The sequence below is a fragment of the Haliotis asinina genome, chromosome 1 (genome assembly GCF_037392515.1).
Source record: "Haliotis asinina isolate JCU_RB_2024 chromosome 1, JCU_Hal_asi_v2, whole genome shotgun sequence".
NCBI lineage: Eukaryota > Metazoa > Mollusca > Gastropoda > Lepetellida > Haliotidae > Haliotis > Haliotis asinina.
The window spans coordinates 88,899,456-88,913,943 of NC_090280.1; the positions used below are offsets into that span (position 1 = coordinate 88,899,456).

Consider the following 14,488-nt stretch of genomic DNA (forward strand, 5'->3'; position numbering starts at 1 on the left):
AATATTCCAGCTATACGGCTTCAGTCGACAACATGGGCATCAGCCTACACAATCTATGTGATGACTTAGATTCCACTGAATCCTGTAAGTCGCCTTTTACAAGAAGCATGGGTTAATGAAGATCAGTTCCAACCTGGATCTTCACGATCCTGGTGTAGATTGATGCATATATAGTGGTGATTACTTGATTTTCAGGTCTGGATTTGATTTTGTAAAAATCTCTGACATATTACTGAGTGCAACAATGAACAGCAAGGAAACAAAATCATTATCTTAATATATCTACAGAGAATGCAGATGCATGATGTTACAGACTGACAAAATACATTAAGGCCATAGCTACTAATACAAAAAAATGCCTGGGCTGTTGCTAAAATGGTTGGGCAGCCCCTTAATATAGTATCTAAATACAAAGCCTATATATCTGGCTGACATGAAACTTGGCTAGCTACACACCAGATAGACAGTAACATGGATTGGTCTTAATGTGAAACAACCTGAGGGTAACACCCACACCTTCTAGGATAATGGCATACCCGAGATACAGGTAGTCAGTGTCTTGATGGTGCAGTGTTGTAAGCAGAGTGTGTTAAAAGAGATACGAAATCTGTTGTTACATAATGTTAGACAGATTTGAAGCTGGAAGCTGTTGCATTGAGAAGCTGCACAGTTGGAATTAAGATTTAAACAATCTATCCACCCTTTAATAACATAGATCAACAGCTTGCACTCTAAACCCAGTCACAATACTAATGCTGTTACTAAAAATAATACAAAACTATGATAAAAATCTACATCATCATTCCTGAAAACTACACATATGAAGTGTTGACCTTATACAATTGTGTTTATAATTTACTCCTTTTAGGTTTGTCCAAATAAGAGGTATGCCTTTCACGACCAACCAACACATATAATCCTAATTAACAGAGAACCCTTACATTTGTACATCTTATTTATTGAAGATAGTAATAGCGGAACAGATTTACTGTGTTTCCAGCTCTACTGAGCTGGATAAAGTTACATAAAATCCATCACTTACTGCTGCCAGTGAATACGTATCATTGTTATCTTTTTTAAACCAGCATCAAGGAAAAGACATCTAATTATTTTTCTATTACACAAACATAATACCACACATGCATGGCATGGCCAACGTGAAAAGTACATAAAATGTTCACTGAACAAGGGACATAACTCATAACGTTTTCAAGATGGCTGCGCCCATGCAGCATGTTCGGACACTTTGTTGTTGGTCGTTCAATATCTTGTACCCAAGGGCCTGGAGTAGATACAGTGCATGTCATGTCGCCAATGCTTCGATGTCATGCCGTCTGTTCTCATCGCGGACAAACGACCAAGTCGAAGATGATTTTTTCGGCATTAAAGAAAACGACGGATGTGTTGAAAACGTAAGTGTCAAACAATCTTCCAGCGATGGACACTTGCAGACGAAATATTCTTTTGGGAATAAAAAGCCAAACTCGACGTATACTAGCTATTCAGTGCCTTATGGCATCGTAAGAAAAGAGGGACCCGTTAGTAGTAAAAAGAAACAATGGGCTAAACATACACCACTGACGTACGAAAAGAAAGAATTATTTGTGAAGAACAGATATGGAGACAGAGTTGCTGTGAAGAAAGGGGGACCTCAAAAAAATATTTTAAGTCATGATGATCTTGTGAACCAGACAAGTAATCCAGGAATACAAACGTTCACTCCGCACGAAGGTGAAAATATATTTGATGAACAGTATTTTCAGATGGACGAAAATCCCCCAATTCGAGAAAGGTATACCAAAAAGGATTATATGAAACTTCAACAAATTGCGTCACTTACAGAAAACTATGACAAACAAACTTATGGAAATGATATCAAAGATAATAACACAGACTTGAATTTTGTTGATAGTCAGTATTTTCACAGCAATGAAAGCATTCAGTGGTCTCCAAACAACAGGCACGAACATATGACTGAACATTTAAAAACCCCACAATATCAGCAGCTAGTGTTGGACAATGATGATCTGAATTTTGTTGACAAACAGTATTTTGATGCTGATGCAGTGCATTCAGAGAACTCATCTGTCCCTAACAACTCTTTGCACAGAGAACTAGGTGACACAGTTCATAATGGTGTTGAGGGAACAGTGCCTCAAACAAGAATTAACAGAATACCTCAAAAAAGAGGTATTAGAAGACGAGGTGTTGTCAGGCAACAAACAGGTCGGGATGACAGTGAAAGGTCACCAACTGCTTATGATGTTTCTCGCAGAATACAAGAAAACTTGACAAAATCTACCGCAGATGAAGATGGTAGGTATAGTGTGATGTGATCTTGGTCTCAGTTGTTCATCAATGTATGAACCATATTTAATTGTAGCAAAATAATTTGTAGGTGTCTCCATAGTTATGATGATATGTTATCAGAGCAGTAATTAATCTCTACTAAAATGTCTACAGAATGCTGGAACAGAATTTTCCTGTAAATTGTATTATTACCAGTCGGAGAGTAACGACATCCTTTCTCCCACCTGGCTGTTCCTCTCTTTGCACTCCCCCCTTGTAACGAATAGTGAAAAGCATCATTATTTTAATGATAGTTTGTTAAGAAACTTCTTTCTTTTTAGGACATAAATCCTCAAAGAGTTGGCCTGATGTGTTGATTATGATCAGCATTTCACTGAGTATTGTATGTTTGTTAGTTTGCAACATTGCAATTCATCAGTCAGCTTTTGAGACTGCAATGTTTAAAGCCCTCACTTGTGACACCAAAGTCGCTCGTCAGATTCCTCACAAGGATATAATGTGTGAAGCCCACTAATGCCATCACCTTCCTTGATTTTGCTGGAATATTACTAAAAGTGACATAAAAAGACACTTGCTCACTCACTCACTCACTCACTCACCCACTCACTCACTATGCTCACTCACTCATATACTCACTCGCTCATTTACTCACTCACTAATACAGCGTTATGAGATGGTGTTTTTTTCAGCAAGTGGTGATACATCAAGACGTTATGCGGGACCTGTAGACAGCAAGGGGTACCGTATCCTCAAGAACCAGGTGGACGATGTGATGACCATGCCCTCAGTGATGCTAACAAGACTGCTGCACGACAGCATCATTTACAACAAAGGTATGGAGGAGTATTGATGCAATAGGTCCAAGATATACTACTGATGTAAAGGCACATGTAATATCATCCCAACCTGTCCCCAGTTTCTCTAAACAAACTTAAGTTTGAGTTTTGACTTAAGTTCGAGTTTTTACTCAAATTTGAGAAAATACATTTCCCAGAATGTACTGAAATTGATATTAAACTCAAAAACAGTAGACAATTTGAGTTTTGTGAATATATTGCTTAAGGTGTTTGAGCATTTTCTATTTTAAAAAATGCATTTGAGTTAAAAATAAAGCAGTTTCAAATTGTCAAACTCAGTTTGAAATTTGAGTAAATACTTGTTTGTATCGAAAGTTTGTTTCGAGAAATCGGGGCCAGATTTCCAGGAGGCATTTCTCAAGTGAGGGGCAGTGGGTGTGGTCTTGTGGTTCAAGCATTGGCTCGTCGCGGCAAAAACCCAGGCCCCATTCCTCACATGATTATAATGTGTGGAGCTCATTTCTGGTGTCCCGCTTCCTTGATGTGGCTGATATTGCTAAAAACAGTGTAAAACTAAACTCACTCACTGTCACTTTAAGATGTTGTATGCCCTCTGTCACATGAATACTGTATGTCCAGTATATCTAGACTGTTTTGGATTATTGAATAAAGCGACAATACATATGTGATTCAGCTGGAATATTTCTGGAAGCAGTATAAAACTAAACTCATTCACTCACTCATTTCTTGGGTGAAATTGAGGAATACTGGCTATGTTGTAACTGCACCAGTTGCCATAACATGAAAGTCAAATTACATTATTCAAGTTAATCTCTCTGCCACTGAAACTAGGAAACTGTTATGTTACAGTAAAGTCTTTATGACTGCTTACCTACTGCAATATTTTATGCTGAATAGAATCTCAACTTAAGGTCGATTTTTATATCCAATTTATCAACTCTTGATTCTCACAAACATACTTAAATTAGAACAAATAGATGAATGTGATATTTGTAAGATTCATGTTTATACTGGAAATACAGAAGTCATGTTGCTGAATGTTTGTAAGATTCATGTACGTCTTGGAAATACAGAAGGCATGGTGCAGGATATTTTTAAAGCGTATGGTAATAATTAACTGACTGGATCTGTGTTTTAGGTGACGTCATAGCCATTGACAAACCATATGGACTGCCATCTCATGGTAAGTAACTGAGATATTTCCTGTCTTAACATAGTAACATGTTGACCTTAAAACTACAGTCTGACTTTTCATATTACAAATGTTAATACAATGAGGTACTTGTTGACACAACATGCATAGAATCATAACATGAAACTGTTTAATGAGAAAAAGATGTTATTGTGCCTCTCATCCATCCATCTATCCACTTATCCATCCACCTGTCCATTTATTCATCCATCCATCCACCCCATCCGTCCACCCATCCATCCTTTCAACAAACTGTCTCATGTGGAAAAGATGTAATCATGCCAACCATCCATCCATCCATCCATCCATCCATCCAGTGTATAGTGGACCCCATCCTCAATATCACCGGGATATACGTTCCAATAAATCTGCACTATACCCTGGATGCATCTGCAGCAATTTTATTACCTCCCTTGGCTATCATTTTATCCAATCAGATGTCTATGCTGGGAAGTTAGGTGTGCCAATCACAAATCACTTTCATTTTTTAAGTTATTAAACCACCCAAATGTGGGAACATAAATCATACAGAGGAACTCTGACAGAGGTAGAATGAGCTCTTGCATATATATTTTCAAAGTTTTGGACCTGACCAGTTGTCTCCAAAATGAGCATGAGTTTGAGTCTCTATGTCTGTCTCCAAATCTGAGTCTCACCTTCCCCCAAAGTCACACTTTCACAAACTGTCGAAGCTGCGACCACTATCTTTGTTCTCAGTGGCCATCTCGGTTGTCACGGCTGATTGGCTACTATGAGAATGCAGAACCAACAAAAGGAGGTAATACAGTTATCTGGTCTAACCATAGTTGCATCAAGGGAGATATCGATGATTAGTGAACCCCTTTGGGTTTCCTGGTTATAACAACCCCTCTAAAACAAATTTTGGTTTGGAAAGGCAGTCACAGTGGTACACGTCAATAGGCTCACTGACTTTGATGGTAGTGTTCATTGTGAGACTCACATCCTGCCCTAGTGGTGTGCATGCCATCTGCCCTGTGAGTGACCTGCACACCTCTGTGTATTTATTGCAGGAGGACCTGGTGTACACATGAGCGTGGGACAACTGCTGCCCGCTCTAGCAAAGCTTGTGGATCCCACTGGACAGCTGGACACCCTCCACCTGGTCCACCGACTGGACAGACAAACAACAGGGGTTATGCTACTGGCCAAGTTAGTACCTCTATAGAACACCCGGTGTCATTCTAGTGATCAAGTGAACAGCCACTATCGTTTCTGGTACTAACTATGTAGGCCACCTTTGTTAGGATACTAAATACCCCCTACAACAACGAGTGTCATGTTACTGATCATGTGATCAACTTTGTAGGACACCATGGTATGTAGTAATGACCTATTGAGTAACCCTGTAGAACACCACCTGGTGTTACAATAAGTGAGTGAGTGAGTGAGTTTAGTTTTACGCCGCACTCAGCAATATTACAGCTACATGGCAGCGGTCTGTAAATAATCGAGTCTGGACCAGACAATCCAGTGATCAGCAAGATGGGCATCGATCTGCGCATTTGGGAACCGATGACATGTGCCAACCAAGTCAGCGAGTCTGACCACCCGATCCCATTAGGCGCCTCTTACGACAAGCTGAGTCGCCTTTTATGGCAAGCATGGGTTGCTGAAGGCCTATTCTACCCCGGGACCTTCACAGGGCTGTTACGATAAGTAGCTCTTGCCAACATCTGGTGTCATGCTTCCCATCAACCCATGACACATGGCAAACTAAAGTTTGACAACACGTGTGACTGTGAACATGCCAACAACTCGCCACCTAAATCAATTTCAGAGTTGTCAGTTGTCAAACTGTTGTCAAAAAATAGGTTCGGTCCCTATTCTCACCAGCTTTCCATTTGAAGAGTTGTCAAACTCATGTTGTTCTGAAACAACCAATCACAGTGACGACGAAATTGTCACATGACCGTACCTATAGAGGCATGACACTCACATGACACGAAAGTTTGATAACATATGTTTGACTTGTGAAAATGCAAGTTTGACAAATTTTTAAAATTTCAACAACATGTCATGAATTCAACAAATACATGGCTCACAAATATACAGTATTTCATGTGAAACAATTTTGTGAAACAATTTGCCTCATGCCTATGTCTCTCTGACATTTGGTGTTAACCTGCTACAACTGCCTGTCCTTAGAACAGCTGAGATGGCCTGGAAGCTGAAGAGTGCTTTCAAGAAGAGGGAGGTGGTAAAGAAGTACTGGGTGCTCACTAAAGGTGTGCCAAGCCCCCCTAAAGGTACGTGCACCACACCAGAGTTCCAGGATTCAATAACTCCTCACTTTATAATTCTTTCCTCTGGTTTATGGTTTATGCATGTACTTGTAACAAAACAATGTGATATGATTAATAATTGTTTTCTAAATTTGATTAAGTTGACACATCAGAACAACTCACTTGAAAAACATCACTAGACATCAGTACATATACCGAATGAACAAGGCAGGGAGTTTAGTTTCACGGGGTGTGGAGATCGCCTATGTGGGGAATCAAACCCAGTCTTCAGCATGACGAGCGAACACTTTTAACCTCTAGGCTACCCCACCACCCCAATGACAATAAAAAGACAAAACATTTGTTATGACTGTACCATCATGAATTGGATAATGTTTTATTACAATTTAAGAATTTGTTCTCACGTGGTCTGCCTACTTGAGACCGATATCAGTATTTGAATACCAGGTAGGTCCAGATAAATTCCTGTGGTCACCTGAGTTATGTCCATACGTCAGTATCCTGTGAAAGTGAATTAACACAGTACTCAACTGTCTATACTCAATGTGTTAGGTATAACTTATTGATGATATCATCTCTTCCTTTCCAGCTGTGGTTGACATACCGATGGCAGAGGGGACGGTCGGCAGGTTTCATAGGGTGAGATGTTGTACATGTCGATAATTAAGTTGTGTAATGAGGCTTGCCTTCCAATCGTGCTAACTCTCTGAGACCCCACTGGGAAACCAGGTTAGAATACAGTCTACGTAACCTTGGTCCCAGTATTTTTCGTAACACTCCTCTCCTGAGTCTAACAAACCCTAGCAGGAGGTCCTGCAGGTAACCTTTGAGCGGCCTATCACTTATCCAATCAAACACGAGATGGTCGAACAGATTTAACCAGACAACAGGTACAGTTTAGGGTTTTGTGGAACTTTGACGAGAGTTACTGTTTACTCACTGTTGACAGTGTTGTAGCATGCTCCATGTGCATTGCCCGGAAGCAGTCATACAGAAAATAGCATTTGAAATCATTCAGGGACAAACCTTTTTGAGGTAAAAGTTCAAAAGGTATGCTTGAATGTCCAGTTTTGCAATTGGTCAGCTGTGTTCTGATTGGTAGGTCTCAAAGGTTATCTGACACGACCTCCTAGTAGGGCTTATTAGGCTCGTAGGAGGAGTGTAACGAATGACACTGGGGCTAAGTTTACTTAGACTGGGCTAGAACATATCTGGAATGCAGGGGAGATAACCAAAAGTATTGGGTAATTGTACTCAGGGACTTCGATGCTTGGTTTGTCGTGTGAAGGCACTTGGGTTGTAAGACATGGGTTATTGGAAATAGGACCTGGGTTATCAGCATTAGGGTTATCATGTTCCATAACGGGTTAACAGACTCAAGGACATGGGTTGTCAGACTCTGAGACTTGGGCTATCAAACTCAGGGACTTGCGCTATCAGACTGGGGACTTAGTTTATCAGTCTCAGGACTTGGGTTATCATACCACTGTGTTTGGATTATTGTACTAGGGTCCTTGGGCTTTTTGTACTGGGGTACATGGGTGATTGTATGTTGTTTTAGATGGAAGATCACTGGATTGTTTGATCCAGTCTTGATTACTTACAGACCACTGTCACATAGCGGGGATATTTCTGAATGTGGCACCAAACAAACAAAAAACAAATCCAGACAAACTAAGTTGCTGACAGTCTAATTACTCGTATGACATCACCAATAGATACATCACTCGAGCATGTCGTTATCGCCAGATTCCTGCTTTGAAAATGACTATGCCATGTATCAGATAAATTGGTGCCTACATACTCTGAAAGACATTGTAATGGACTTATCTGTGAATACAGGTAGATACAGATTATTACTAGTCACAGTCTGTATGTTTTCAAATGAGAATGATGAATGACTAAATAACTTGAAATAGGGATAAGTGCACAAAACATAAATAAGACACATGGCCCTAAAACCTCTGTACCCAACAAGATCTGAAATCTGAGACTTGATGATCGATCACAGAAAAATTGTTTAAGAAACTATCAGGTAACATAGTTCTATTTTCACGCCATGGGGCCAAAAGCAGCTGGTGGAACTGTGCCAGCCGTTTCCTGACTAGTAAGGGACTGTGCTGAGATGCACCTGAACTTGTATGCACTTATTCCTATTTTGAGTTGTTTAATCATTCATTGTTCTCATTTGAACCTAAACAGACTGTACTTTGTCATCACTTTTTAACAGCACCAGCATCTGTAGACAGTTGTGATATTATTGTCTCAAAACTGTCTCATCTTCAATGCTGCAGATGGTGTTGAAGCCAGAGTCTACTCCTGACACAAGACTAGTCAGCAAGAGGAGTTTCACTGAATCCTACCAGGCCATCACAGAGTTTGAAGTCCTAGATAGTCATGGCAATGCAGCGCTTGTGGAGTGTACACCTCTTACAGGTAGACCCCATGAAGATCAGGGTTACAATTGATCTCCAGGAACAGATCTTCTTGACATAGAGGCAACTAACGGGATCTGGTGGTCAACTTGACTTGGTTGCCTTAGTCATTGTATCCCAATCACGCAGATTGATGTTTATGCTGTTGATCACATAATTATCTGATCTGAACATTGCTTCCATATAGCTGGAATATTGCAAATCAACAAACAAAAACAAAAATACAACAAATTATTTTGTTAATTCACAGTGAAAAAAGTTTCAAGTTACGTTTCAGTGATGTGCTAGTTATATTCCTGTGGTGTTTCAGTGATGTTTCAGTTATATTCCTGTTGTGTTTCACTGATTTTCCAACAATGTTTCAGTTATATTCCAATGATGTTTCAGTAATGTTCTAGTGGTGTTCCAGTTATATTCCTGTGGTGTTTCAGTGATGTTTCGAAAGATAAGTTAGTTATATTCCACATTTTTGGTGACGTTCCAGTTGTGTTCCAGTGATGTTCCAGTGTTTTCTTGTGGCCTTCAGTTGCTATGCCTAATGGAACATGTTTACTTCAGGGCTGAAACATCAGATCAGGGTGCATCTGGCATTTGGTCTGAACACACCTGTCCTAGGTGACCACAAGTACTCCCACATCACCAAGGTGGCTCCACAGGTGAGACAGGACGTCAACTCTGTTATACTGTTTGGGAGAGTGGTACACAAATGGTTCTTAAGAGTAGTCACAAAACTGTAGCATAGCCAAGCAATATTGACTTAATTACTTACAAGAAACTCCCTATGATAGTGTCTGTGAAGGTCTGGGCTAGGTGTGGTCTTCAGCAATTCCTGCTTGAGGTAAAAGACTTTTGAAGGGATCGGATGGTCAGCCTTGCTGACTTGGCCGATGCATTTCATTGTGTCCTAATTCCATAGATCAATGCTCATGCTGTTGAATTGTCTTCTCAAGGCCTGATTATTTGCAGACCACCACCATATAGGTGACCTTTTACTGGATGTGGCATTAAACAAACAAATCAACATATCAACAGAAGTTTATACTGGTGTCTGTAGAATGACACACTTTCCTTTTTTCAATCCCTCTCTCACTTCTTCATTATTTTTCTCATTTCTTTGTTCATATGTCCCTCATGTCAGTCCTACTCTCATTCTCTTACTGGCTTCATCATGGTTTCTCACTTAAAAAGTAATATTTATCATGCTTTTCTCACTCCACTGCTCAGTATTTTCTCATTTTCTGAACCTTTCTCATATTTATGGTGGTGGGGTAGCCTAATGGTTAAAGCATTCACCTGTCACATGAAAACCTGGGTTGGATTCCCCACATGGGTGCAATGTGTGAAGCCCATTTCTTGTGTCCCCTGCTGTTATATTGCTGGAATATTGCTAAAAGCAGCGTAAAACTAAACTCACTTATTCACTTTCCCGTATTCCTCCATTGACATAATTGAACGCGTGTAATTCCTTCACTCAGTCATACACTGATGTCACTAATCTCCTGTTTCCTTCTTTTTCTCATTTATCCAGTCTCTCGTTTATTACCTCTCCCCTTCCCTTCAGCGTCTGCACCCTGACCTGCTGCACCGACTCGGGATCCGGCAGAGCAAAGTGCGTCATCTTCCAATGTTGCTTCACGCCAAGAGCATCCTCATCCCAGGGTTCCTGGATGGGAGGAATCTCTCCATCCAAACACGACTACCTCGACACTTCTCTCTCAACATGAACAGGCTGAAGATTAAACCACCCAAGAGCAGATAGTGGATATCGTAATGAAAGAGCTCCTTGTATGGCTGAAGAGTTATCACCCATCTCCCTAACCACACCTGTGTCAATATGGGATGGTGGTGTAGTGTAGTGCTTAAAACATGCGCTTGTCACTGGAAAAAACAGGGTTTGATTCTGCTCATGGATACAATCTGTGAAGCCGATTTCTGGTGTCACCTGATGTTATACTCCTGGAATATTGCTAAAATCGGCATGAAACTATTCTCAAGCTATTCATATGACAGGACTTCCTCCCTATACAAAATGCCCTACATTCTGGTATAGATCACTCCACCTGGTAACAGAGGTTGAAGACTTGGAATACCTATGTGGATTTAACCATTATGTAAATGTAGGCTGATGCGTAAAATATTGCTCCAAACTTAGTGCATGTAAGTAGCCCTCTTTTGCCTAAAGATAAGTTTTGTTATCATCAGTATATAATGATGAGCAAAAGAAATGCAATTTTGAATAAATTTAAGCATTCATATATATCTCTTCTTTATAAACACTTGACAAAAGTGCCAGAGTTATGTTTCTTTTGCTGTTCAGTATATACTGACAGGGCATTATATAACACCGAACATTTCAACAATCCCCAATATTGCTTTAATGTCTAAGATTGTGGATGGTGTTGTACTTCATCTGAATAAAGTATTCAAACATCAACTGCTTGATTTGCAAAAAAATGCATATGTTATTGTTTCAGCAGGCAATCTTAATTCAGCTTTTCACATCTGCATGTGGATATGATTTATAATTCTTTTTCAGAGGAGGATGGGGATCAGGGGAGGCAAATGGAAGAGTGGTTGAACTTTACTTGAGTATTTATTTGCTACAACTTTGTTCTGAAAGTCATTGTTTCAAAGGTATATAATATAGAATATAATTAATATTAAAACTTCCATCATGTCATGTGCACATTATATTATGGGGTAAAATCTGGTGACATTTCATTTAATTTCATTTGAAAGATTTTATACTGTTTTTTATTTATCTTCTACATGCGCTATGCTATTGTGTCAGTGCACTTGAATCAAACATGGTACAGGTGTATTTCAGCACCCTTGTTACTGGCTGTTTTTGACAATGTTTTATTTCACTCAGACTCAATAAATATTGAATCAGATGCTTCACTGCATGTTCTAACTAGTCGCTTAAAGTGCCCATTAAACCCACAAAAAGTTGTGTTTTCCTTAAAGTATAAATGACCTCTCCAGGTTATGTATATACAGTTTTCGGGTGTCCCCATACTTTTTGTTTGTAGTATATTTCCTGATGCAAATGCACTATCGTGAAAATGGTGCAAGGTTCTTCACAACTACCTTAAAGATGGACATTATGTTTTGTGAAGGTGCTTATCAGTTTTAATTGGTGACCATGATCATAGGTATGTATACACAAGAACTTAAATGAGCATCCCCGGACATATCTCATGATTGAATGAGGTCTAATCTTTACCTTTTGGAGTTTATGTGGGACATGATAGGTTGTTGAGTGCATCAAAGGAATCCAGCTGTACAGAACTTGACCCAATTTAAAGCTGCTTTACATGAGGAATGGCGTGGACTGCTCCTTCAGAGGATCAGGAGGCTGACATGGGGTATGTGGAGGAGAGTGCTGGCTGTCATTCACTATTGGCCTTGAATTATGTATGACAATCAAAATATCATTTTGAATGTTCACATCCACCCATAAATTCAACATTAAACTTTCCAAGGCCATATTCTTGCACAGACATGGTGTTGTATGAAAATCAGTGTTATTTTTAAAATGAGCAATTATTCATCATTAAATCAACATGGATTCCAATTCTTTTGTCTTTTTTATGAGTCAAAGGATCGCACAGATATGTGGTAAAGCTCACCACGATACGTTTTATATACTGTACATGCTGAAAATTTATCATAGCAATAATACAGGAGGTGCTGAATTAGGTTCTTTGTGTATAATTTGCTGTATTTGGTAATCAGAGGGATGTACTGCAAATATAGCGGCACTGAACATAATTTAGAAGCACAATGAGTTCCTCCATTTGCGAGCATATATGAGAGGTAATAAGCTTTTTCTATGAGGATCGCCAATAACTGGATGCAACACTTGTTCGGTTGTTTCCAGTGCTGTGGCTTTGAACGATGATTGGAAACGGAAAGTGCGGTGTCTTTTGAAGCAAAATAGTACGAGTTAGAAGCAGTATGTTTGCAATGAATCATTCATGATGTTATTAGTGTGTTGATAAGATAACATACAGTATCTGTGACACAGTGGCATGTTGTCATTATGTCTCTCAGACTGTCGATGACAAGGCCATGATTGAGCCAGGAATACATCCGCGAAGTTGCTGCCCAACTCCAACTTGATAAACCATAAAATTCACGTCCACTGTCTTGACAGTTGCCTTAATCTTGCACTTCAACAGGCGGGTGGAACTTGCACCTCATTACGGGATGCCCTTGTAATGATGGAGATTACAAAATTAATCAAACATTCTGCAAAGCGAGAACACCTCTTTCAGGGTGTCCTAAATGCTCCTGCAAAAGAAACGCCTGAAGAAACAAGTCACATGGTCTAAGGCCTCTGCCCAACACGATCGACTGTGAAGACAGGATCTGTGAACTCTGTTCTGGAAAACTATGACGTTCTTCAAAGAACCGTAAGTGAAATCAACACACGCGCATGACAAGCATGTGAACAACATCAGCCTCAGTCTGTAGGCATAATTGCTCAGCATGCAAAACAAGCTGCTCAGCAAGTATTGAATAAGTATGCAAAATTGAGGTCTGAAAATTTGACAGAGCACTTCAAAGGTATAGTCCAGGTATCTGAAGATGAAATAGGAAACCCTTGTCTCCACCATCATGAAAAGCGATTAAAGATATTCGATAATGGTTCAGACCTCACTGTTATATTTCTGTTGTACAATTCTGTCCTCTGCAGTACTGTATTATGAAGTCCTTGACGTTCTTTCATGTGAACTGTGTCGGAAAGATTTTCACCGAGAGGGTTCGATTTTGTACGTAAAATAGGGTAACGTTTGCTTTCTGTGCCAAATGGAAATGATTATAAAGTATACAACGACCAGAACAGTTAAGATATTTATGTCACCAGTTCGGAGACCAGTTATCGATTCTCCAAGACACCATAAAGTCACGGTCAGCTGACAAAGGATGCGTTGTTAAGGAGGTTATGAAGGAGGTTGACTCACTCATTTACCGTGAACCCTTTACCAGTCATCATCCGAATGTTGACAGAGATCACTGGCTTACTAAAGTCTATTTAACGATTCCAGTCACAGCTTGTATAACCGAGCTACCCTTTGTTGTCTGCGAGTCGTCTAAATTCATATCTGAGATACACTAGCCCCAAGAAGGTGAAATGGCCTCCAGCAACCAATGCTTGCTATAAAAGGCGACTATGCTTGTCGTAAGAGGCGACTAACGGGATAAGGTGGACAGACTGGCTGGCTTGGTTCACGCACGTTTTCGTATCTCAGTAGCGTAAATCGATGCTTCTGCAGTTGATCACTGGATTGTCTTGTCCAGATTCCATTATTCACAGGCCGCTGCCATATAGCGGGAATTGTGCTGAAAGCGGCGTTAAACAATACAGCAACCAATATTGAGTATTTCATGTCCAACTAGTTTGTCGTCATAAGGAGCTACTAAGTAAGCCCTTACCCGCCAATGTGTTGGTGTGTTCAAGAG

The 14,488-nt window shown here is 39.9% G+C and overlaps 1 protein-coding gene across 2 annotated transcripts; it reads left to right on the forward strand.

The window, feature by feature from the left end:
• Window positions 1-1,197: 1,197 nt before the first annotated feature.
• On the forward strand, window positions 1,198-11,901 carry LOC137284006 (pseudouridylate synthase RPUSD4, mitochondrial-like). 2 transcript variants are annotated; one of them, XM_067815676.1, is made up of 10 exons: window positions 1,221-1,412; window positions 2,111-2,316; window positions 3,000-3,143; window positions 4,267-4,311; window positions 5,352-5,490; window positions 6,487-6,587; window positions 7,174-7,223; window positions 8,879-9,020; window positions 9,578-9,675; window positions 10,581-11,901. In XM_067815676.1, the coding sequence occupies exons 1-10, from the start codon at window positions 1,234-1,236 to the stop codon at window positions 10,776-10,778; spliced, it is 1,302 nt and encodes a 433-aa protein (XP_067671777.1). In that variant the 5' UTR covers window positions 1,221-1,233; the 3' UTR covers window positions 10,779-11,901. The 2 variants fall into 2 exon arrangements, with proteins under 2 accessions (XP_067671772.1, XP_067671777.1); XM_067815671.1 differs by having other exon boundaries at window positions 1,198-2,316.
• Window positions 11,902-14,488: the final 2,587 nt, after the last annotated feature.